At 46.6% G+C, this 25929-nt stretch overlaps 1 protein-coding gene across 14 annotated transcripts in view; it reads right to left on the reverse strand.

Annotated features, from left to right (window-relative positions):
* Positions 1–4028: 4028 nt before the first annotated feature.
* Positions 4029–25929, reverse strand: part of LOC121531944 (FERM domain-containing protein 4A) — a 198470-nt gene continuing 176569 nt past the window's right edge. For 7 of the 14 annotated variants that reach the window (XM_041837522.2, XM_041837524.2, XM_041837528.2 and 4 more), the window contains exons 12-24: positions 24479–24555; positions 21323–21464; positions 20919–21060; positions 17516–17649; positions 17216–17338; positions 15627–15918; positions 15395–15451; positions 15009–15246; positions 14702–14863; positions 14234–14572; positions 13532–14112; positions 12760–12862; positions 4029–8429 (exon numbers count right to left, since the gene is read on the reverse strand). In XM_041837522.2, coding sequence (XP_041693456.1) covers positions 8327–8429; positions 12760–12862; positions 13532–14112; positions 14234–14572; positions 14702–14863; positions 15009–15246; positions 15395–15451; positions 15627–15918; positions 17216–17338; positions 17516–17649; positions 20919–21060; positions 21323–21464; positions 24479–24555 — 2493 coding nt within the window. In that variant the 3' untranslated portion in view covers positions 4029–8326. Of the gene's footprint in view, positions 8430–12122; positions 12195–12759; positions 12863–13531; positions 14113–14233; positions 14573–14701; positions 14864–15008; positions 15247–15394; positions 15452–15626; positions 15919–17215; positions 17339–17515; positions 17650–20918; positions 21061–21322; positions 21465–24478; positions 24556–25929 lie in introns of all 14 variants that reach the window. The other 7 variants (XM_041837521.2, XM_041837531.2, XM_041837518.2 and 4 more) reach the window with 7 other exon arrangements.

Consider the following 25929-nt stretch of genomic DNA (forward strand, 5'->3'; position numbering starts at 1 on the left):
GAGGAGTTGGATTCCGCGGCGACAGGTCCTAGATGCTGACCTCATCAGTGATTTCTACCGCCTCCATCCTGGCGCTCCGGGAGGTCCGCCCGGTGGCGTTTGGCCGGAGGGGGGGGTACTGTAACGATCCCGGCAGTCTGAGTCGGGTCCTGTCTGGTGACTAGTTTTTCCTGTTCGTGATCTCCAGTTTCCCGAGGGTTCGGGAACGCTCCGGGGAGCTCTCTTGTTTTCCGCACCTGCATCCCATCAGCAATCTGCACACCTGGTCCTGATCATCACCCTTCTTAGGCTCTGGCCAAACATCCAGTTCCTGCCGGATCGTTAGCCATGAACAGTATGTTTGTCAGCGTATCAGCCTTGAGTTCTAGCGTTAGTTTTTGTTGTTTTGCACCTTGTTGAATTGCTGTGTACTCACCTCCGTTTTGTTCTGTCTGCAGTCTCTCACCCGGAACCTTCACCCAACCTCTGCCTGATGGTCGGCGGCTGCCGAGCCATGTCTGGACCTACCACTGCACCCTCAACAACCCATCCACGCCACCCGCTCTGTCCCTGGATTATTCAGCCTCACTCGGGAGTCAATTAATAAACACTCACCTTTTCCTCTAAGTACCTTGTCCTGGTCTGCTTCTGGGTTCTGGCGTAGTATACCGTGACAGTTAGTGAGGGAGATAAGTCTCCAGCTTCAGAGATTTTTACAGTTCGTTCCAGTCATTGGCAGCAGAGAACTGGAAGGAATGGTGGCCAAAGGAGGTGTTGGTTTTGGGGATGACCAGTGAGATATACCTGCTGGAGCACAGACTACGGGTGGGTGTTGCTATGGTGACCAGTGAGCTAAGATAAGACAGGGATTTGCCTAGCAGTGATTTATAGATGACCTGGAGCCAGTGGGTTTGGCGACGAATATGTAGTGAGGGCCAGCCAACAAGAGCGTACAGGTCACAATGGTGGGTAGTATATGGGGCTTTGGTAGACTACATCCAATTTGCTGAGTAGAGTGTTGGAGGCTATTTTGTAAATGACATCGCCGAAGTCAAGGATCGGTAGGATAGTCAGTTTAACGAGGGCATGTTTGGCAAAATGAGTGAAGGAGGCTTTGTTGCGAAATAGGAAGCCGATTCTAGATCTAACTTTTGATTGGAGATGCTTAATGTGAGTCTGGAAGGAGAGTTTACGGTCTAACCAGACACCTAGGTATTTGTAGTTGTCCACATACTCTAGGTCAGACCGGCCGAGAGTAGTGATTCTAGTCGGGTGGGTGGGTGCAAGCAGCGTTCGGTTGAAGAGCATGCATTTCGTTTTACTAGTGTTTAAGAGCAGTTGGAGGCTACGGAAGGAGTGGTGTATGGCGTTGAAGCTTGTTTGGAGGTTTGTTAACACAGTGTCCAATGAGGGGCCAGATGTGTAAGTTTGCTGATGACTCTGTCATCGTCAGTCTACTACAGGATGGGGAGTCTGAGCATGGGCCTGTGGTAGATTACTTTGTGTCATAATGTGAGAACTGCTTCCTCCAACTGAATGTCTCCAAAACTAAAGAAATTACCATTGACTTTAGAAGGCAGCCACTGAACCCCACACCCACTGTGGTCATGGGAAATGACATTGAGCTGGTCAGTACATACAAGTACCTGGGAACAGTGCTGGACAACAAGTTGACGTTTGAGGAGAACAAAGATGCCATCTGTAAAAAGGGACAGCAGCTGCTTTTTTTGTTGAGAAAGATGAACTATTTTAATGTCAGCAAGACAATGATGACACTGTTTTACAGGAGTTGTATTGAATCCGTATTGATGTTCTCGATGGTGGCCTGGTTTGGCAATCTTAATGTTTGCAACAAAAATAGGTTGGACAGGGTGGTTAAGGTGGCCAGCAAGGTCATCGGGGTGCAACAGGCACCGCTCTCAGTGACATTCAGAAAGCAAGTGGTGAGGAGAACTAACAGTATCCTAGACTGTCCTGAATACCCCCTCCTTGATGATTTTGCGCTTCTTCCCTCAGGCCGTTCTTTTAGACTTCCCAAACGCAATAGCAACAGATACAATAACTATTTTATCCCACAGGCCATAAACTTCCTGAATCTGCACATGAAATGAAATGTCTATTTATTGCTGCACTTTTGCAAAATGATTGCTCCTTTTTATCGATCTCATTGTTTCATGTTATGTGTATATGGGTTGTATGGTTGTCACTGTTTTTAATGTTGTTTTGTATTGTTGAACCCTGACTGCACAACAAATGTCCCAATTGGGACAATAAAGATAACTTGAACCTTAACATGAACATATGTGAAAACAGCACATTTCTGTTTTGTAGTCTCTTATGTATTGCTTTCAGTCTACCAGATTATTTTATGTTGTGTGTGAGGCGTCCTGTAACTCAGTTGGTAGAGCATGGCGCTTGCAAGGCCAGGGTTGTGGGTTCGATTCCCACGGGGGGCCAGTATGAAAAATGTATGCACTAACTGTAAGTCGCTCTGGATAAGGGCGTCTGCTAAATGACTTAAATGTAAATATACTGTAGCAAGGTGCAGCTGTTTACAGTAACCCCTGAGGTCCAGCAGACAGGTCTCCTCAAAGTGGAGCAAAAACTGATCACCACTAGATGGCAGACATGGACCAGGGCTGGTTTACCCATCCAGTCAAACAATGACCTGAAGGGAACTAAACAAATACCCTTAACCCAGACAAATGCTTAGGCCATTCAGTGAACTATGTATTCTAACTTAGAAGTATTCTATCAACACCTTTTCTGGACTATGTACTCTTTTTGAATGTACTGTACCTGCCAACTTGGCAATATGTCCTCGTGAAGGTGAGGAGGATGACAATTGAGAGTGCAACGTAGATCTGTTTTGGATATGAGAGGAACATATGTGATTTTCCAAACTTTACTAAGTATTATGCATTCAGTAAAATGTGGCCATTTGTTCTTTGTCTGTTTTTTACTGTCTGTTCTCTTGACCCTATACATTTCTGTATGTGGAAGCAGACAATTAAGATAAGTGTTATACATACAGGCTCAGGAACAGTGTAATGAAGTTCCACACACAGGCATGCACGCACATCTTGCTCCTCTCTCTATCTGTTTACCTAAACAGAAGGGGTCATGGCCCCAAGATGAAGGGCCTCAGAGCAGACACACACACACGCACACACACACCACAAGTGTGTGATGCTGTTGGCACCGGAGGTTCTGGTCCCTTTGAGTGGTGACGGAGGGTCCCCAGGTACTGCCACTAATCAAAGCAAGGTCACACACACACACACATACACAACATTCCTAAATGGTTCCTAAATAAAGTGAGGGAGAGGAACCAGTTTCTGAGAGCACTGCTATGGGAACACCAGCAGAGAAAATATGGATTTATTAGAGGAGAGAGGGAGTATAGTGGGGGAGAGAGAGGGAGAAGGGGGAGAGAATGGAGATGTAAAAGGAAGAGAGTGGGAGAAAAAGGTCAAAGGGTAAGAGAGAGTAGACAGGGGGGAAGAGAATCGGCGGCTAACAGTTGGACTTGCCTGAATTTGCCTCTCTGATGTGAGGGGATATTCAGTCCCCAGTTTCAAAGAGATGGGGTCCCAGAGTGGGTCTGTCTGAAGACTGGGTCTGTCAGCATGGAGACCACAGGGTGGAGGGATCTACAGGAGTTTGTTATTTTCAGTGGCGTACTCCTAATTCTTTTCCCATCTGAATGTGGCTTCCTCTCCTTAATTTGCTCGGACAAAAGTTCAAGCAATATTGTGCATGCCAGGCCAGCCAATTGTCTTCAGACAGGTGGTGTCACTCCTACGAGATGCTCATCCCTCTACCGACCCATCAGTCAGTGCAGGCAGAATCGTTACGCTATCTGACGTAAGACAATTATGCCAGCCAGGTATTTACTGCATCAATCCAAAGTTACCAGAGCAGAGGAAGGAAAGGAGAGGTGGAGAGGAAGCCACTTTGAGCTATTGAGGTGTGAGAGGGACATGCTACCCCTAACCCTTTAGGAACATACAACAGATTACACAGAGAAGAAGAGACAGGAAACCATCTTGAGAACATTCAGCAATAATTTATTTTTATAATCTCAAGAACCACCAAGTCTTCTCATCTGGAAAATTCATTATCAGTTGCCAACAACACGATTTTGAAAAATGTAAAGTTCCTATACAAATTCTTAATAGAAAAAAGAATAAATTAACTGTGGAATTCAGTATTTTTTTTTGTCAATTCCACATTGTTTTTTTTCTACAACACCTTTTTTTTGTCAGGTTACAGTTGAAGAGAACCAATAAAATCATGTTACATGCTCTATGGTCTGGTGGAGGGGTGTCCTACTGAACTGCTGCCTAAAGGGATGGTCTTTGCTCCGCACAACTGGTATTAAAACTATTGACAACAATGAGGAGAGTCTATATCCTATGTGACAAAGCAGTAACTGGTCATCATGTAGCACCTGAAATGATTCTTACTATGTCAGAACTTAGAAACATAAACCAAAGAAACAACTAATACTGGTTCATATGAAAAGGAACATGGTTATGTTAAAAACCTCACTTAGGCTTACAGTGAATGTTAAAAACCCCACTTAGGCTTACAGTGCCCCTCCGTAGAGTACGTACAGGAAAGAGGTTGATAAAAGAGTTAATTTTCTTAAACTATAAAAATGTTTATGTTTCAATGGAGTACAGACAGTATGGGCATAGGGGGCCTATAGAGGAGGGTACAGCACACATCATCACCACATTGGGTTCAAAGGTCAGAGGGGTCAGGAGTCAAAAGTCAAACTTGGGGTTGGGGAGTGTTGTCATGGATACAGGAATGCTTCTCTGTCTAGGAGGAAAAGGTGAGTGGAGAGGGGTGATATTTTTGTTTTTTGAGCATGCATGGAATGGTGTGAGCTAGCAGAGGTGTCTCATCCATGGGAAATAAATAGGCTAATGAGCCTTAGCCTAGCTGATGGCAGACTGCAGTTCCCCAGTGGTTCTAGAAGTGAACAACAGGAGAGGTCAAAGTTAATAAGAAACACAGCATTTTTAACAGGACCTTGCAGTGTGGCAGGGTTGGAGAGGTGTCCGTGAAACTTCAAACTGAAGGAAATTTAGTCCACCATGCCGCTTGGTACAAGTTCAACTAATTTGACGGGGTCAGATTTTTGTGCAACCTTTACACAATGTTTTTAGCTTCAAGGGAGGATATAAGCCTTTACAAAGCACAGGCAGACGTGAGAGAGGGACTGCAATTCTTTGCTTTGTTTGAGATTTTGTACACTGTCCACACATACAGCATTACAACAATGTTGGGCAGAGGCTTCTTTTCCACAGTAGAACACCAGAATGTGTGCTTTAAAATACCTGTTTTAGAATTTGTTTGTGACAAGAGTTGGTCTATGTAAGCGAGAGGTATATGGAATCTACATGTTCTCTTTGTGTCACAGCCGTGTTACCGCGGGATACGGTGATGGCCTCCATTACTAAACCAAGGTCAAAGTTCAACATTTCATTGATGACATTATCTACACAGTAATGGTACTTTCAAGACAACTGGGAACTCAGAATAAAACAAGGTCAAATCGTGACATCAGTGATCTTCAGGTTGGAGAAGTCGGAGCTTTAGGATGATCCCCGAGTTTCCGACTTGGATGACCGTTCAAAACCATTTTTCCCAGTTGGAGCTCGTTTTTTCCCGAGTTCCCAGTTGTCTTGAACTCACTGAAGTCTGACGTCGGAGATTTCCGAGTTCCCAGTTGTCTTGAACGGGGCACAATAAAAGCACAATGATATATACATCCTGTTTGGTGCCGGGGATACATTTTTTATATTCTAGATATGTGTGTTACTCTTATATCAAGTCTGGATTTACTCTTACATCATTAATGTGTTGTTATGCAGATGTTCTTAATCCCGTTATGTATCAAAAAGACAGGAGGAGAACTAGATGAAAACTGGTTCTGTATATAGTAGGTCTATAGTCTTCATACATAGTGTGTAACTGTGTATGTTGTGCTCTGGTAACAACACTTAGATTGAATACTTGACACAGTTACAATAGTCAAAACCCTACATAGCAGATCCAGCTCTCTGACTGGTGTATAGACCTCTCCCTGGTGTTCTTTTGGCTCTGGGATGCAGGTTCTCTATATAGCACACACTGGGCTTGTTTGACATTGCAGCCGACAGTGCAGGCGACTGCCAACTGACTGATCTACAAATCACCTTGCGTCATAAATAACAACTTATTATTATTTGTAGATCAGTCAGTCAGACAGAATTTACCCATGATATATCATAGTTTTGATGCTCTCGAACACGGCCACTTCCTCCGCTAGACTAGGAACTGGGCCCTGTGGGATTTGTAGTTATATGGTTTGTAGTTTTAGTGAGTGGCTGTTTTCAGTGCTGGGTTACAGTACAGACTTTAAGCACCAACATAGATGGCACTGATGAGAAAAGTGTGTGTGTGTGTCCAGAAACAAGATGTGTGTGTTCTGACTGGTGATAGGAGAGACGTTAGGCAGAGAGAGTATAGCCTGAGATAGTGACCTGTACAAACGAGTACCTCTGGAGTTTACAGGCCTCATGCCTGATCTAAATGTTTACCCTCAAATATACTACCCTGGTGTCTGAGACAATGACCAATCGTGAAGTTGGACAGACAGACAGATCGACGTCACACAGAGATAGACTGGTCCTTAAACATGGGTTGCTTCCCGTTTTTTAACAGAGGAATGCGCACAGTCAGATATCACAATGCCTGGAGAAGTGTTTAACATCTCACCAATCTCATCATCTGCGCAGCTCGACTGTGCGGGAGGGTTGTGCCCTTCGCTACAGCAGTGTGATTGATCAGCTCCGCAGCATACAGCCATAACCAGAGAGAGAGAGGACTGGGAGTGGGAGTCCTAAACATCCAGTCAGCTTTTACCTCTCACCAGGAAGTCAAACGAAGGGGTGGAGCCAGATGAAATAGACCACCGAAAGCCTGCAGATATGATTGGAAATAAACACCCAAAACTATATGTGGTCTTAACTCCATTTCACCCCAAAACTGCTACACATATAGCTACAGTTTCACCCATCACAAACTCAAGACATTGGCTTTCAGTGAGAGATTCCTTGCATATTGTGGCTTGGCCCTTCAGGTCCCAAACCTTGAATAAGTGTCTGTGGCCTGTGGCTAACAGTCTGTCCCTGTCTATCTCTGGTCTGGCTGTGCAGGGGCCCCAGTCTGTTCATAGTCTCCCAATACAGCTGAGCACAATCCCCCAGTATAGTGGCAAAACATCCCAGTCCAGGAGCTCACTGCTCAGTAGAAGTGTGGATCATCCCAGTACAAGAAACTAGTTGATCAGTGTGGCTGGCAGTTGTACAGTTCAGATGACTGACATTCCAGTAGACGTGCTGAGCAGGTTCCCAGTAGAATTGACCACTTTCAGTTCCTTTGAGGACTCCCAGTATGGTGGGGTGTAACTCCCAGTATGATAAACCATTTTCCCCAGTGTGTCCATGGGACTGGTGCCATTGGTCAGTCAGATGGATCTTTGGTTGTGGGATAGGAGTTGGGATTGGGATTAGGATTTTTGGGAATGTTTGTATTTTTGTCTTTCAGAAAATCTAGAATTCTCCAATAATCCAATCTGCAGTTTTCCTAAAGAGTGAAAAGTATTCTGAAGGTTTTCTTAACGAGGGGTGAATAGTCTCTCTCCAGCATTTTTTGTTGTTGTTGTATAAAACGATACAGAGAGAAATAAACCAAAACATCAAAAATGAAATGAAATGAACCTAGCAGATCCAGCGTACACACACACAGGTCCAGAACATGAGCCAAAACACATGGGAAGAGCTTTAATCCTTCAGGTGTCCTCTGATTGGCTGGCAGCACACTGGGGTCAGGGGTAGATATGAGTCAGGGCCAGGTGGGCTGAGTGTAGTCTGGGCTGGGGTTGTTGTGTGTGTGCTCTTACCCCTCCTCCCCCCTTGCCCATTCCTGGTTATCCTGGAGCTGAGACTGGAGCAGACTCAGGGTCAGGGATTAAAGGTCAGAGTTCACACTCAGAGTTCAGGATCGTTCAGAGGCTAAGGTTGGCTGTTCCACAGCAATAGTCCAGCCCAGTTGGTCGTGACCGTCCTAGAACCCCCAGCTCAGCCAAGCCCGATATGCACAGAAACTGATAAAGGGAAAGATGGATGAAGGGAAGAATGGATGAGGGTTTCCTGTCCAATATAAGGCCAGTCTAGTCAGCACTGGAGGAGAGGTTGGTGGGGGCTGTAAGGGTCAGTTGAGATGTTGGATGTTGTGTCAGTAAGGATCAGTGTTGAGGGTCAGTGGGTGTTGGGTGGTGGTCAGTAGCTCAGACCAGGGTTCCAGGTTTGGCCTTGTCATGTCCGTACCACTGGACATCTGCCAGCTCTGAACACAGAGGACTGCTGAGGAAACAGCTATCATTGAATGACCTGCAGAGAGAGAGAGAGAGAGAGAGAGAGATGGTGTTTCGGTCTCTCATTGCTTTGATGGTTACTTAATTTGCCTAGACCTAAAGCTTTTGTGAAAACAAGGTGCACAATCCATGATGCCATTTACCTCTTTTCCGGCCTCATTTCAAACTGATCTCTCAATCCTCCTATATCTCTGTCTCTATGGCAGCTCACACGTCCTGTTAGTGTACTAGTCTAAAACAACACTAGGTGACTAGAGCTAATTTGTTCACTCTCCTTCATGGTTTTATAATGAATTAACTTGTATTATGGTGGATACTCCCTGTGGCTGCTGCTTTACTATCATTGAGATGGACTGAATGACAGCACACGTCACGGAGAAGTCAACAGTGAGAAAAGCTATTTAGTTGAATAAGTTCAAGTTCAATCAGAGATGGTAGTACAGTACACTAGGGCTGTCCCCGACTAAAAAATATAATGGTCGACCAAGAGTTGTCTGTTCTTTCGACCAATTGATTGGTAGAAATGTTAAAACATGTATTTTTCCATATATAGACACATCCTATTGTGTTTTAATCTAATCAACTATATGCACTTAGCTTATCTGATGCTTTAAGCGAACTGTTTGATGAAATAATTAAGAAACACAAATGACTAGAGGGAGTCCGACCGCAATTGAGTTGATTGTGCCGCCTGGCTCAGACCTGCTGCGCTGTGTTAAAAAAAAAAGACAGCGAGTGACTGTGTGACTAGCACCCGTTGTCTCTCTCTCCTCCCCACAGAACATCAACAGTGTGTATTGCGCTGTCCGTGTTGCTGAAGCTGCAATGTAATTACAGCCATTTCTGACTGAAAAGTTATGTTACCGAAATCCCTAATTTGTTTAGGAAAAACATTCCCTATTCCCTTAACCCTTGCTCTCTTTACGTGACACATGTATTCATCGCATGCACGTGACCAATAGGGCCTGACCTATAGCATATCATAATCACATCAATAAACTGGTTATAACGAACTCTGAACACCTTAACACATGTGACAGCAAAATGGATGCAGTGGACGTGACAAATAAACTCGAAATGGGGTAATGTTTACTGGTTGGTCAGGAGGTAAAGGGGAAGTTGGATATGTGGAATAAATTTGACTAGTTGTGGAAAATACTGGAGATCAAGAAAAATAAGGTAAGGAGCAAGAGCTGCATGCATATTATGTGTGCCAAACAGGTGCTGTTAGATTACAATATCATTTTTAGTTTGGAACAATGTAAACAACACAAAATAAATTATAAGCGTACCAGAGTCTTGTAATGTTTTGTTTTGTTTTGTTTTTTTAAGCCCTTATTACAGCAAATACTAAATATAGTCTCATTCATTTGTGAATGCAATTTCCGAAATGGAATGGTTTAGGCCTATTTATTCTTTACGCTAATTATTCAATGGTTGCTTTGTTATTATATTTTTAAATTAAAATGCTTGATTGTATTTAAAATCATGAATGAATCGTATACTGTGTGATGACATGAACTAATAAATTATTGATTGATAAAGTAGCCTATATAAGTATTGAAATATAGGCCTAACTAAGTTACGGTATTAAGACTAAACAGGCGCTCTTAGGCCTACAGCTCGATGGTGGTTATACAAGGACGCTATACTAAGCCTCTAATGATAATGATATTACCTATTATTATAATGATGATCATAATAATAATAGTAATAATAACAATAAGAAGGAGATCAAGGAAAAAGGAGGGTTATTATTATTATTATAAATATGTTTTTTCTGACAATTTTGGACCAGTGTAACAACACTAAATAATTATAAATAATACCAGAGAGGCTGGTATAACGATTTCTTTTTATTAAAGCCTTTATTACAGCATAGCAAAGATTGAAAACAGCCGAATTTGTGAAATTGGCTTGGAGTGCACGGAATCAGTAGGCTATTAAACAAACACTCAAACATGCAACAGAAGCAGGATCTGTCTTATTTTTGTAAATATACAGTGCATTCGGAAAGTATTCAGACCCCTTCCCATTTTCCACATTTTGTTATGTTACAGCCTTATTAGAAATGTGTGCACATTTATACAAAATTAAAAACATAAATATCTTATTTACATCAGTATTCAGTCCCTTTGCTATGAGACTAGAAATTGAGCTCAGGTGCATCCTGTTTCCATTGATCATCCTTGAGATGTTTCTACAACTTCATTGGAGTCCACCTGTGGTCAATTCAATTGATTGGACATGATTTGGAAAGGCACACACCTGTCTATATAAGGTCCCACAGTTGACAGTGCATGTCAGAGCAAAAACCAAGCTCGAAGGAGTTGTCTGTAGAGCTCAGAGACAGGATTGTGTCGAGGCACAGATCTGGGGAAGGGTACCAAAATATGTCTGCAGCATTGAAGGTCCCCAAGAACACAGTTGCCTCCATCATTTTTAAATGGAAGAAGTTTGGAACCACCAACACTCTTCCTAGAGCTGGCCGCCTGGCCAAACTGAGCAATCGGGGGAGAAGGGCCTTGGTCAGGGAGGTGACCAAGAACCCGATGATCACTCTGACAGAGCTCCAGAGTTCCTCTGTGGAGATGGGAGAACCTTCCAGAAGGACAACCATCTCTGCAGCACTTCACCAATCAGGCCTTTATGGTAGAGTGGCCAGATGGAAGCCACTCCTCAGTAAAAGGCACATGACAGCCCGCGTTTGGAGTTTGCCAAAAGGCACCTAAAGGACTCTCAGACCATGAGAAACAAGATTCTCTGGTCTGATGAATATTATTTTTATTTGTGTTTCACCATTGTTCTTACATAATATAACCATATACAATTTCAGTACCACGTCTTAGACTGATGGACTGTGCCATCCCCACGGCCTCCACAATGGATCAGTGTACTCAGACAGGCGTGAATCAGATAGGTGTCTTGTACCCCACAATTAATTTTTTATTAATTTTTTGCTACTGCTCAACTAAAGAAATCTCGGTCGACCAACAGCCTATCGACCAAACAATCGACCAGTCGACTAAATGGAGTCAGCCCCACAGTACTGTTAGAAAAAAAGGTGCTATCTAGAACCTAAAAGGGTTATTCGGCTGTCCCCATAGGAGAACCCTTTGAAGAACCCTTTTTGGTTCCAGGTAGAACCTTTTCCACAGAGGGTTCTACATGGAACCCAAAATAGTTCTACCTGGAACCAAAAATAATTATCCTATGGGGACAGCCTTTTTTCTAAGAGTGTACAGTAGTGAGGGTTAGGGTTTACTGTAGAGAGCAGTTACAGGCAGAAACAGGGACAGCCACACACAGCAGACATCAAGAGTCCAGTTACAGCCATAGAAACAGAGCAGATAGAACAGACACCATTCCCAAACCTGCTTTTAGAATGGATTAGAAATGGGAAGACTATTGAATTCAGCAGTTGGTACGATACTAAGAATCTAGACAAGGGATTCTATATCTACACCCCTGATCTAGTTCAGGTTATGTTTCTACATATCTATTCAAGCGGATCTATTTCTACATCCCTGATCTAGTTCAGGTTTATATGTCTATGTGTCAGGACTCATTCTATGGGGTGTGTTTCTACGTGTCCAGACAGGATTGGTTCTATGGTCTATGGTTCTAGATTGTTGTTCTGTTGTTCTCTGATCTATCTGTTGTGTTTCTAGGTCTGTGTTCTGACAGAGTCCTGGCAGACAGACAGTACCTCTATGCTTCAGAGCTGGGCTGAGGGGGAGACTGACACACGTCTTCAGTAGGAGAGCTGTCTGCTGTACCGCTAAACCAGGAAACACACAGACAGACAGACAGCAGAGAGGTTAGTACAGACAGAGAGGAAGAGAGATGAACAGGGACGGAATGAGAAGGAAAAAGAGAGAAGAGCAAAAGAGAAAGAGAGGAGAGAGAAGTTAACAAATGACTCTGGCGTATTTAGTGTGAGGTTGAGAGTTAGAGTCCTTTAGGAAGACAAGACAGCCGTGTGATCAGTACATAGACAGAGTACCGTGCTGCAGAAGGGCAAAGGATGTGTGTAGGTTGGAGGTTAGGCAGAGGTTATAGAGGGTATAAAGAGAAGCGGAGCTGAAGATGCTTTGATATCATGCAGATTCTGTCCAGTGAATTGTAATACAGGAGCCAGAGCCTCTAACCTTTACCCTTTAACCCAGGGTTAAAGGTCCAATAGGTGTAGGATCCTGAGTGCCTGGTCTTCATCCCCAAACACGTTATAACTCACTCTGCCAATTATTTATTGGTGTGTGTATGTGTGAGTGTGTGTGTGTGTGTGTGTATGTAGTTTGTGTCTGTGCAGTTTATGTGGTGTGTGTCGTGTATGTATGTTTTACCCGCTCTGCCAGTTGAGGAGGTGTTGTGGGCTGCAGGGGGGTGTGGGGGTGGCGGCCTGTTCACTGGATGGAGTCACACTCCTCTGGCTGTGAGGGGACGCTGCTGTACAGAGAGACACACAGTTATACACAGTTACACACAGTTATTCACACACACACACACACACATTCAAAGACAAAGGTTGGTGGTCAGGGGCTGTGGAATCCCAGCTATGCCCCAGATAGGGGTCTTAAAGTGGGGGTGTGACCACTGTGACAAACAGGCTCCATTTAGTTCAGGGATCGCTTTACACACACTCTCCTTAACATAGGCCCCTCTCCTGCACACACAGGCCTCGTTGGCGCAGTAGGCAGCGCGTCAGTCTCATAATCTGAAGGTCGTGAGTTCGAGCCTCACACGGGGCATGGCATGTTTTCTTTCTCTCACTGAGATTATTATTCTGTAAATAATAGAAAATGTAACATCTATCCTTAGCACTGCCTGAGCAAACCCAGTCAAAACTCAAAACTTAGCTTAGAACATAAACTATGTGTGTGTAACTTAACGTAGCAGGCATGAAATAAAATATAAACTGTCGGGCGAGGGTCTCTGCTGCACTAGTCAACCAATCTAGAAAAGGTGGAGGAGGAGTTATGAGGCCGTATCGCATTGTTAACGTCCAAAAGCGGAAGTCGTGTCAAAGGCTCTCTTTCCATTTCCCCTGAAAATCGGATGCATCTGGATGTTGCGACCCCGCTGAGGGTGATGTGTGTGTGGTGTGTTGCCACCCACCTGGCGATCCCTTGGCGAGCGTCCCCACCCTGTTGCCTCGTCCATGTCCCAGCGTGCCTTGCAACGAGCCGCTGTCCGACGCATTGGAGCCACAGTGACTCCTCTCCTTTAGACTGCCAGATGAGCGCTGGTACCAACACCTCAGCTCATCCGAAACCACCGCCCTCCCCCCTCCTCCCCCTCCTCCCCCCTCTCGCCCTAGCGAGGGAGTCCGTACAATCTGGGAGCGGGACGGGGTGAGTCTGCCGCTCCCCTCTCCCCCCTCCTCGCCCCCCCAGGTCTCCTTGTAGAGCCCCCCAGCTGTGTAGGAGCTGGAGGTTTTGAACTGGGCCTTGACGCTGTAGTGGCCCTCCTGGTCACTCTCCAGGCTGCGCACCACCACCGGGTTGGGGCTGCCCTCTACGTACAGGGGGTACTCTTTAATCCGGTACTGGGATGAGGGCTGGCTCTGGCTGTGGAGGTACACCCCGTGCTGCCCTGACCCAGTCCCTGCTCCCCCCATACCACCACCTCCTGAACCATTCTTGGCTGCCAAGTTGGGCATGGAGCCAGAGTTAGAGGAACCAAGGTGACCTGCAGACCTGGAGAGAGAGAGGATATACACATTAAACATAGAAGTGATGTATGTCACAGAGCTCTTCCAAGGATTGCTGAACAAGCCCAAAGTAAATCCCCGGACACACCCAGCTCTGCTGTACTAACCTGTGCCTCTGCCTCTGTCTTTGCCTGGCTTTGGAGGGGGAGTCTTCTCCAAGGGTGGAGTAGTTGGGATTGGAGCCTGGGGCTACCCCAGGGTAGTAGTGTTCTGAGCTGCTCTGGGAGGTACAGGACGAACAGTCATCCAGCGGGTCCGAGCCGTTGGAGCTGCGTGTCCCTGGGGCCAGGAAGAAGTCTGGGCTGCCCAGGGCTCCCAAGGTGTCTGTGCGAGTGTGTGTGTCAGGGTCGGACGCCATCAGCTTGCCCTGAGATTCCAGGCTGGAGCTGCGGGTCCTAAAGTGCTGAACCAGACTGTGCAGACGGGTGGGACTGATGTCCACAGACCTGGTGAAAGGAGGGAGAGATGGAGGGAAGGAGATAGAGAGTTTACCGTATAGTTGTGGCTTTGACCTAGTGAGGTGACCGTAGTGTGGTGGCTGTCTGAAGGTTACTCCGAAGTTATCTGGCGGTTACCTGGTGGAGTGTACATATTGAGGGGTCCTGGTCCTCAGGTCAGGGGTAGAGGGCATGCTGGACTGGGAGCTCCAGTGAGGAAGGCTCCTGATGGGGCTACTCTGCAGAGAGTTACTGCCTCCTGCCTCCGCACAAGTACCAGAGCTGGGGAACCGCCTGTGACTGGCCAGGGAGAGAGAGAGCACTTAGAAAACCTTAACATTACTATTGCTATCTTCTAATCATTCTACTATCGTTAAACCAACTATCACATGTCCCACGACCCCAGTATAGATCTATCATCATGGCAACAGAGTTGACCTCTCACCTGGTATGTGAGGAGCGTTTTTTTACCCTCTCGTAGGGTTCGTCCAGCGAGGACTCGCTCCACATCTTGGGTTTGATGGGGGACTTGTCGTATTCGGAGCGGGAGTAGTGCAGGTGCCTAAGGCCTTCTAGAGACTGGGGGGGAGGGGGCCGGCTGTGGGAGGGAGGCCGGGGAGGGAGGCCCTTTTGTGGGGACGCTGCCGGAGAGAAGGTGGGGGTCCCTGTCGCCTGGGGGTCATCTGATAGAGAGAGAGAAAGAGGGAGGGAGGGATTGGTTAGATTGATTGAACACTGATTAGACCCCATTAGAAGGTTGCTGATGACACCTTCTAGTGCAAGGTTCACAGAGACAGAGAGTGTGAGAAAGAGAGAGAGAGATAAACATACCGTCATCTAGGACCAGAGCGTCCGACAGAGAGCTGTCCTCTGAGCCGATGTTGGCCTCTGTGGGAGAGAAGAACAGAGGAAAACACTTTTACTATGGCATTGGTTGGGGTTAGGTAGGTGTGTTTAAATGAATGTTTATGAGCACTTCTTGCCATGTGTCTGTGTGTGTATTTGAGTGTGTGTGTATAGTGTATGTGAATTTGTGATGTTGTGTGTGTGTGCCTGGTCTCACCCTGTTTATTACGCGATGTGGTTCTTATAAGCGATTCTCTCAGCATGTGTGTAGTCTCACCCTCTATGATAAGCGAAGCGCGTTGCGTAGGTTTCTTCCCAAAGCGGACACGGTGTTCGTTGATGGCGTTCTCTATCTCCTGGAGTTTCTTCAGTGCGTTCAGGTACGACGTCTTCCTCTGTTTTTTCAGCTTCTTACTGCTCATGTGCGGATCGCCGGCCAATCGCCTCGCAGCCTCCGTGATCTGTGATTGGATGGCAAACTCCCTCTCTAGACGCTCTAGCTCCTCCTCCTGGTGTGAGAGAGAGAGAGAGAGAGACATACAGACAGAGAGAGAGACAGACAGAGAGACAGACAGACAGAGAGACAGACAGAGAGAAAGAGAGACAGACAAAGAGAGAGATGCAAGGGTTAGGAAGTGTGACACACATGTACACACAAACACATAACTGTGTGCACAAAGGGAAACAAACACACACAAGCGATGACACACACACTCAGACACACACTCAGACATCAGTGACTCTTGTCCACATCCATCAGTAGTAACCTAAAGCATGTTCCCAGGCCTGGAAAAACACAAGGAGGAAATCATCTATCTTCCTTCCTCCCCCTTTCTTTCTTTCCCAGCCCTGCCTCGCCTCCCATGAGAACCCCTAAAACACCCCCAGCTCCCCCTAACCCTCCCCCCTAACCTCCACCCCCCTCCACTAGCCTTGCATAGCCTCCTCCGAGACCCCATTCCCCCCAAACCCCCCACTCCCCTCTAACCCTCACCTCACAAAAACAGAACAGTAGGCCTGTTTCACACATGCACGCAGGCACACACACACACACACACACACACACACACACACACGCACACACACTTCCCTGAGGAGAGAGAGTGGTGATGTATTGAGTTAGGTCAACATCTCCCAAGACTACCTAAGCCTGGAGGAATCCCTCTCACTAACAATCTCTACATCCCACTGCCAGAATAACCTTTGTGTGTGTGTGTTTGTGTGTGTGTGTGTGTCTGTGTTCTGAGGTAACAAGGTTTGACTAGAGTAAAACCTGAGACATCTTTCTGCTTGCCTGGCGGTTTCCTAATACTTTACCACTGGATCCGTTTCAATGCATACAATCCAAGACACACAAACACGCATGAATGCATGCACACAAACACATGTACGCTCGCTTGCACGCACTTTCTTTCTCTCTCTCCCACTATAACCGCTTCCTGTGGTAAGGAACAGACAGGCTATTTTTAGTCAGCCCTGTAGCAGTGGAAAATATATTAAGGCACAAATAGAAGAACAGTGAGAAAGAGGGATTGAGGATGACTTCAAACCAGATCTAAGACGTTTCAGACTGCTGGTTTAGCCACTGCCCCAGTTACTCTTCTGTTTCAACCAATAATCTAGGATAAGTTCTCCATCCCCAAGTCTTAACCATATCTATTAAATAACTCCAGGTTCACAAGGAAGGTTATCTACACTGGGAGACAAATAGAACTCCTCCCATTTACTAGAACTGAATGGAAATACTGGAAACAGTTGGCTCTCATGTGGACTTAGGGAAGTAACGGTTTGAGTGTATTCTCTGACCTCTCTTTTCAGCTTGATCTTGTGTTCGTCCAGTTTGATGGCGGTGCCAATCTTCCTCCTGACCGTCGGAGGCTCCTCCCCTGGATCTAATGGATACTCCTTAGGAAGCTTCCCTGTCAACTCCTAGAGAGAGAGAGAGGGAGAAAGAGAGCGAGAGAGAAATAAATGATATTGATCATTAATCATTGATGTGTGTGTGTCTGTGTGTGTGAGTGTGTGTGTGTATACATGTAGTTTATGTGTTTGTTTGTGTGTTTGTGTGTGTGTTTGTGCGCACGTGCATGTGTGTGTGTGTCTTACCGCCTCTCTGATACAGATGTTCTTGAGTTCCTCTAGTCTCTGTTTGAGTGTCTCCTCCAGAGCCTCCTGTCTTGCCCTTAGTGCTGCAAGCATGTCCTTCTTAGCTGTCTGAGAACTGTCCGACTCCTGGGAACCTACACACACAGAACAGAGATACAATCAGAACACACACAGATAACAGACTAAGAACTTAGCACTAAACATGGACCAGACCGTAAAACCCTGTAAGAAACAAGCTTAATGTAACGTTACTGTGTGGGGCACATATGCACACACACCCAAATACAGCACTTACAACACTGGAGCCCAACACAATGGCATTATCTGACCCAGACCTCCAGAGAGAGAGAGAAACAAGGAGAGGGTGGGGGACGGGGGAGGGGTGAAGGCACCTGTCGACAACACAGGATGTGTACAGGGAAGTGAGTGGAACACTTCGATAAGGAGGTCTAAGACTGTGTGTGCTGGGGAGGGTGTGTGCATGTGTTTGTGTGTGTGTTTGTGTGTGAGTGGGATGGAGCAGCCGAGGACACTGTTTGTGACGCACAGTCTCGGACCCTGCAGGCACAACATCGTGCCAGCCTCTCCATCTCCATCAAACACACACACACACACACACACACACACACACACACACACACACACACACACACACACACACACACACACACACACACACACACACACACACACACACACACACACACACACACACACACACACACACACACACACACACACACACACCCTGTCACTGCTCAACTACCCTAACAACAGTCATCCTGTGGTTCAATGTTCACCCTGTGACCAAACACTCCATTGTGGACAACATACTGGAGTAAACACTGTATTTTATAATAATGATAAACAGCTATACTAATCGTTGTATGAACTATGTTAGAGCAGGGCTGCATACCCAATAGCTCTCCAGGAGGAAAGTTAGCCACCCCTGGTCTAGGGTTAGGAGTTAAGATGTGAACCAGTACTGTCACACTGCACTGTAGAGAAATGAATACAGAATGTCTACACTGCTGAAAACTGTAGAGAGAATGTGAGGGAGACGTATTAAGATGACATCACTACTCAGTGACAATCATTCTGATGCCAGGCAGAGATGACCGATGGTAGGCACAGCAGCGTGTCATCAGATGGAAGTCTACGTATGCTACTGTACCTGTAGACTTCCAGTCATTGCGCTAATGCTAGTAAGGATTGGCTTGCGAATCTACTTCTAACTTCCTTCATACTGCACATAGAGACATAAAAATGGTATCCACAAGTTTATCTGACTCTGGGGAAGTGCCAGAATCACACATTGTCCCTTTAACACACACACACACACACAGACTACCTAAGCCAGGAGGAATCCCTCTCACTAACAATCTCTACCTCTGTGTGTGTGTTTGTGTGTGTGTGTGTGTGTGTGTGTGTGTGTGTGTGTGTGTGTGTGTGTGTGTGTGTGTGTGTGTGTCTGTCTGTGTTCTGAGGTAACAAGGTTTGACTAGTGAAAACCTGAGACATCTTTCTGCTTGCCTGGCGGTTTCCTTATACTTTACCACTGGATCTGTTTCAATGCATACAATCCAAGACACACACACACACGCACACAAACACATGTACGCTTGCTTGGAGATGAAGGTGAGAGCGAGAACAGACTGTGTGAGTAGGAATATGTAAGTGAGTGAGTGTGTGTTTGTATTAGTGTGTGTGTGTGTGTTAGAGCAGGGATAAAAACACTGAATGGAGAGGGTTAGAGGGAGTGAGGGCAAAAGAGAGAGAAGAGTTATATGGAGATACTGTAGCTGAGAAACAGCAAGACACAAAGTGAGGGAGAAAGAGAGAGGCAGATCCAGAGAAAAATGGGACAGGAGAAATAAAGTTAAGAGATCAGGACATTAGAAAGGACAAAGACTACTCCCTCTGAACACAGTTAGGGAGACCAGGGTTAGCTGTCACAGTGATCACCAATCTAAATGGCGCTGTGTAATATTTGTTTAAATGTGTGAATTCTTTGAAAGAACTCATCCACCTGGTCAGCATGACAGAACATTGAGGTGAGGGGAATGTATGTGTTTTTCATAGGCGAAAGTAAAGAAAAACATGTATTGGTATTTTCTTTGTAAATGTTTGAATTATGGGAGATCCATGAACAATTATGTTTGTTGAAAATAGGAAAGGGAGAGCTATATTTCAAACCAAGTTCCTAGGTCAAGCCATGTGGTAACTAGCATCTTAATTAGCATTGGGGGGAAGGGGGGTCACATGGAATGTAGGGGGGTTGGTTGTCACTATCTACAATGTCACTGTCAATATACAGTACAATAAATCCCAAGCTCTTTCGTGCTTGTGTTATAAAGAGCTCCCTTCGTTGCCTCTCTCTCACACACATATTTTTTTATGTCACACACACACACATCCACACGCACACATGCATGTGCAAACACACGCATACACACACAAATTTACTCAAAATGTAATATGATATTCTCAAGGTATAAAATTATGAATTTAGTTAGGAATATCGTTCGATCAAAGAAAGTCTTGGCTATTTCTAAGACTCTGTTTGCTATATTGCTTAATTTCCTATTGCAAAAGGAATAAGTTACATTGTGACAACCAACCCCATACTGTGTGACTTCCAACCCCGCGATGGGGCTGGTTGTCACAAGTGGACAGAGTGTGTTTGATGGCTAATAACTCCATGTTGGAATAAGATACCCAAGACCTTGGTCTTTCTCCTGATATTGAAAAGAGTCTTGTAAGATATACTGGTGCTGAGAAATACACACAAGAGTAAAAGGTGTGACAACCAACCCCGGTCTCTCCTAATTCATTTCATAAGGTGTCAGCTGTGTGTGGAAATAGCTGACCTTGAACACACACAGTTGCCAGTATGTGTGTATCGCTCTTTTCTCTCTCACTCAACTACTAGCACTTTTAGTCAATATTATTTGATCTTGCCTGTGCCTTTCACACTTCCACCATGTTGGTGGAAACGGCCTTTGGGAAAACATCAAGGGTTTCTGTCCTGAAGTTTAAAGGTAGATTCACAGCCCTGTCCTCTCTAACTCGGTTCCCACAGACCCCTGCCCTGGCCTAGATAAGGGATGAAGGGGGAGAAAGGGGGTGGGGGGGAGGGGGGAGTTACCACTGTCGCCTCTCACAGATCTCTTTCTAACCACATTCCCTCCCTCTACACAGAGAGGCATTATTCCAGAGACCAGGACAAAGCTGCCCACCCTCCCTTTCATCCCTCTCTTCTCCTCTCTTCCCTCTATCCCCCTCTCCTCTACACCACTACATATAGAGGCAGGGGCCTCAACATTATGGGGTGGAGAGTAGGGTAAGGGTACTGCTGGCCACAGACACACATGCAAAAACAGCCACACACAGAGAGACTTACCTGAGGAGAGCAGACTGCCGGAGCTGCCACAGATGATCTTGCCCTTGCTGCCCATGTTGGCCAGTTTAGATGTCTTCAGAGTGCCAGTCTCTGTCAGGTCGATGGCTATCTCACTGAGACTACGAGCCGCATGGATCTTAGACTGGACACACACACACAGAGATATTAGATCTTTACAAAATACTGTATTTCTGCTTGTTTCTACTGCTATGGTCTAGAACACTCTAGAACTCCACACACTCTAGTCTCTAACACTCATTCTAGAACCCCATACTCATTCTAGAACCTCACAGTCATTCTAGAATCTCACACGCATTCTAGAACCCCATACTCATTCTAGAACCTCACAAACATTCTAAAACCTCAGACTCATTCTAGAACCACCCAGTGATTCTATGTGTTACCTTGCTCTGCTTGCGGTCAAGGTAGAACTGGTGTTGGCTGATGGCCATGGCCCAGATAGACTTAATGAGAGCAGGGCAGGCGTACCAGGTGTGGACAGCTATACCACTGTGGCCAAACGTCCTTCTGGTCACCGACGCCCTACAGTAGAGACGGACACAAGGCCTCCTTATACACACTGAATACACACAACACAAACACACAGTAAATGAAAGAACACGCACACGCGCACGTACACATACACCCAGTGGCCTATAGCAAATCAAATGTTATTAGTCACATGCGCCGAATACAACAATTTACGAGCCCTTAACCAACAATGCAGTTCAAGAAATAGAATTAGCGAGTAGCAGGGGGGGGGGTTCAATGTAAATAGTCCGGGTGGCCAGACGCAAGGCATAACACACTTATTCTAGAAAGAGAGAGAGTATGTCTAGTAGTGATGTTTATCAGTACCACACACATTGCCTCTCATGACATGATTTACTCTTCAGAGTTTAGACAGAAAGATAGCTGTATCTACAGACCAGCTCACGCTAACTACTGCCTCCTATAAAACAGCTCTCTCTCTGTCACACCCTGGCTCTGGGACTCTATATGTTGAGCCAGGGTGTGTTCATTCTATGTGGTTTATTTCTATGTTGGGGGTTCTGGTTTGTTGTTTTCTATGTTTGCCTTAGTGACTCCCAATCAGAGGCAACGAGTGTCAGCTGTTGGCTGGTTGTCTCTGATTGGGAGCCATATTTAACTGTCTGTTTTTCACTTTGTGTTTGTGGGTTTTTGTTCCGTGTTCGGTCTTTGTCACCGTGGACGTTACGCAGTCGTTTGTTGTTTTGTTCGTGCTTTAATTTAATAAAGTAATCATGTTCATTCATCACGCTGCGCATTGGTCTCTCCCTGACGATCGTGACAGAAAAACCCACCAAAACTGGACCAAGCAGCGTGTCCAGGAGCCATCGCCAGGGGAATCGCTTGCAGATTTCCGTGGCAACCTCGACTGGGTCCAGCCTTGTAAAGAGCAGAGTGGATGGACTTGGGAACAGTGGAGGAAGAGTCTAGACTGGGTCAAGCCTAATGAAGAGCAGAATGGCTGGAATTGGGGGCAGAAGAGCGAGAGTTGGGCGAGAACGATAGAGGCCTGGCCCACGGGGAGGAGAGACCCCCAGAAATTTTTTTAGGGGGGCTCACGACGTCGGGCAGCAGGAGGCCGCGATAGAGCGGTCCAGCGGGTTAGCAGAGGAGGCCGCCAGGTTACGGGGCCACTGGTCGAAGAGGGGATGGAAGGTGGAGAGGCACGGCGAGAGGTACTGGGGTGTGTTACCAGTCCGGTCCGGCCCGTTCCAGATCCCGATGTAGGGCCAGTGGTGTGTGTCCCCAGTACGGTCCGGTCTGTTCCTGCTCCCCGCACCAAGTCAGTGGTGCGCCCGTCCAGCCCGGCTCGGCCCGTTCCTGCTCCCCGCACCAAGTCAGTGGTGCGCTCGTCAGCCCGGTCCGGCCCGTTGCTGCTCCACGCACCAAGCCAGGGGTGCGAGCCGCCAGTCCGGTGAGGCCCGCTCGCCCACGCACCAAGCCAGGGGTGCGTATCGTCTGCCCGGTCCGGCCCGTCGCTGCTCCACGCACCAGCCAGGGGTGCGCATCGTCAGCCCGGTCCGGCCCGTCTGCTCCCACGCACCAAGACAGGGGTGCGAGTCATCAGTCCGGTGAGGCCGTTCGGCTCCACGCACCAAGCCAGGGGTGCGTATCGTCAGCCCGGTCCGGCCCGTTGCTGCTCCACGCACCAAGCCAGGGGTGCGTATCGACAGCCAGGTCCGGTCCTTTCGCTGCCTCACGCACCAAGCCTGGGGTGCTGCGTCGTCAGTCCGGCACAACCCGTGCCTGGGTCATCGGTGCCAAATCAGGTACCGCTTTATTGCTCCCCAACAGAGCTGAAGCTAGCCGCTCCTGCTACGCCCAGGTCAGCTCCAGCCAGCGGGGCCAGACCGGACCAGGGGCGCTATGGGGGGTTTATTGGAGGGTGGTGGGCAAGCCCGGAGCCAGAACCGCCGCCGAGGAGGAGTGCCCACCCAGCCCTCCCCTATTTTTCTCTGGTTGAGGCGCGGTCGCAGTCCGCGCCTTTTAGGGGTACTGTCACACCCTGGCTCTGGGACTCTATATGTTGAGCCAGGGTGTGTTCATTCTATGTGGTTTATTTCTATGTTGGGGGGTTCTGGTTTGTTGTTTTCTATGTTTGCCTTAGTGACTCCCAATCAGAGGCAACGAGTGTCAGCTGTTGGCTGGTTGTCTCTGATTGGGAGCCATATTTAACTGTCTGTTTTTCACTTTGTGTTTGTGGGTTTTTGTTCCGTGTTCGGTCTTTGTCACCGTGGACGTTACGAGTCATTTGTTGTTTTGTTCGTGCTTTAATTTAATAAAGTAATCATGTTCATTCATCACGCTGCGCATTGGTCTCTCCCTGACGATCGTGACACTCTCTTCTCTCTTCCTGTCTCTCTCCTTTTCTCTTGTCTTTCTCTCTCTCTCTCTCTCTCTCTGTAGAGATGTTAAGTAAACAAAAGAGAGGTGACTTCCTCCTCTAGCCAGCAGAGTTTACATTTACATTTTACATTTTAGTCATTTAGCAGACGCTCTTATCCAGAGCGACTTACAGAGTTCAGTGTGTGTGTGTGTGTGTGTGACTGTCAGCAGTGCTATCTGTGTCAGGCTCCATTTAACGCCAAGATAAACTGAGTCTGTATGTGTGTGCACAAGCTACTTTGTTCAAGCACATGCACCACTGTTTATCTGTTGATGTCTCTACGTTTCTTTAATATAGCATCACAGCTAACAACAGTACAACAGTACCAACCCATGACCATCTCTGCTCTGTGATTTTTATGTTGGCTAAACTTTACACAAAGCAGCTAGCAGCATTCACACTGGGGGACAATTAAGATATTATAAATATAATCTATCCAAGCCTCCTTTTATATGCCATACTCACTACTTTCACAACTCCAGCAGAAATGGCATATAATCAACACAACTAACTTACATTAGCTTTGTATCCTATATATTATCAGGGCAGATGGAAACTCTACTACAGAGTTACTTTCTGATACAAAACTGTTTACAGTGCTGAAACACACACACACACACTCAGAGATGTGATATAGATTTACCTCCTGGGGTCGTGAACTTCCACTGAGAACTTCTTCTCTCTGAAGTAGAGGTTCTCCAGCTGACGCCATTGGAACACCTGAGGACGGACACACACACACACACACACACACACACACACACACACACACACACACACACACACACACACACACACACACACACACACACACAGACTTTAGAACTGAAAGAGGCTCACAGACTTCAAACTGAGATACAAACAGACACACAAGCTTGAGAAGGCAGAAACACCCACTCCCGGCTGGATATGACTTCCCTGTACAGCCACTGAGAGTTAAGATTGGTTTTGCAACACTTCAAAAACAGAAAGAATAGGAGAGGAGTGAGGAGGAGTGAGGGAGGAGAGGAAAGAGGGAGGACATGAGGTAAGGGTCTCTGATCAGATCCAGACCCAGCGGTCTTGTCCAGAACTCTTCCCCCAGCTGAATGACCTCACCCCCGAGAGAGAGAGAGAGAGAGAGAGAGAGAGAGAGAGAGAGAGAGAGAGAGGGGCTTTCTCTCCTCCGCTCGCCTTTTTTCTCTTCCCTTCTTTCCATCCTCTTTACAAACCATCAGCTCCTCTTTAAATAAAACCAAGCCTCGCTGGGTGAGAAAGTCTCCTCAATATGTGTGTCTGTGTACGTGTGTGTACGTGTGTGTGTGTGTGTTAAATCCTCTCCAGGTGCAGGGGAACAGAAAGTTCTGAGTCGGCGGGTGTTTACCAGCTGTAGGTAAGTGAGCGAGTGTGTGTGTGTGTGTGGGAGAGTGTATGTGTGTGAAATAAAGTTTCCTCCTCTACTGTAGCCAGGCTAAGACCCTCCCCTCCCTCCCCCTGACCCCTCCTCTCTCCCTCGAGGAGTACACTTCCTGCTCTGGGCTCTGTGGCTGGGAGAAAGGGAGGGGGTGGGGGAAGGGAGGGAGGGTGAATGGGGAGAGGATTACTGTGGCCCCACCAAACAGAGCACTTTTGCTTTGTTAGTCAGCCAGCCAGCCCCCCTCTTCACACACACACTTACACACACACACACATTGCCTCACGAGGTCTGTTTCTCATTACACAGAGAGCAGAGTCACAGCAGTTACTGTTACACTGGAGACATTACAGCACTAGCAGCTGGGACACATACACACATAGAGACACACAAACAGCACACACCAACAATGGTGGTGGTAGAGATGTAATGGCAGTGAGATGATTTAAGAAAACGGTAAAACACGTGAACTCTGTACAGAACAACAGGAGAAAACAAAGTTAACTGGCAGGGTGAGGGAGGACAGGAGAGAGTGGAGAGGAGGGAGGAAGAGAGTGGAGAGGAGGGAGGAAGAAGAAGACGAAGGGGCACAGCCCAGGAATCATAACAGCCTGGGAAAATAATGGAGAGAGAGGGATAAGAGGAACAGAGGAGAGGAGGGGGATCTGATGGAGAAAAAACGAATATATAAACACAGCGTT

Source organism: Coregonus clupeaformis, chromosome 19, assembly GCF_020615455.1.
Source record: "Coregonus clupeaformis isolate EN_2021a chromosome 19, ASM2061545v1, whole genome shotgun sequence".
NCBI classification, from domain to species: domain Eukaryota; kingdom Metazoa; phylum Chordata; class Actinopteri; order Salmoniformes; family Salmonidae; genus Coregonus; species Coregonus clupeaformis.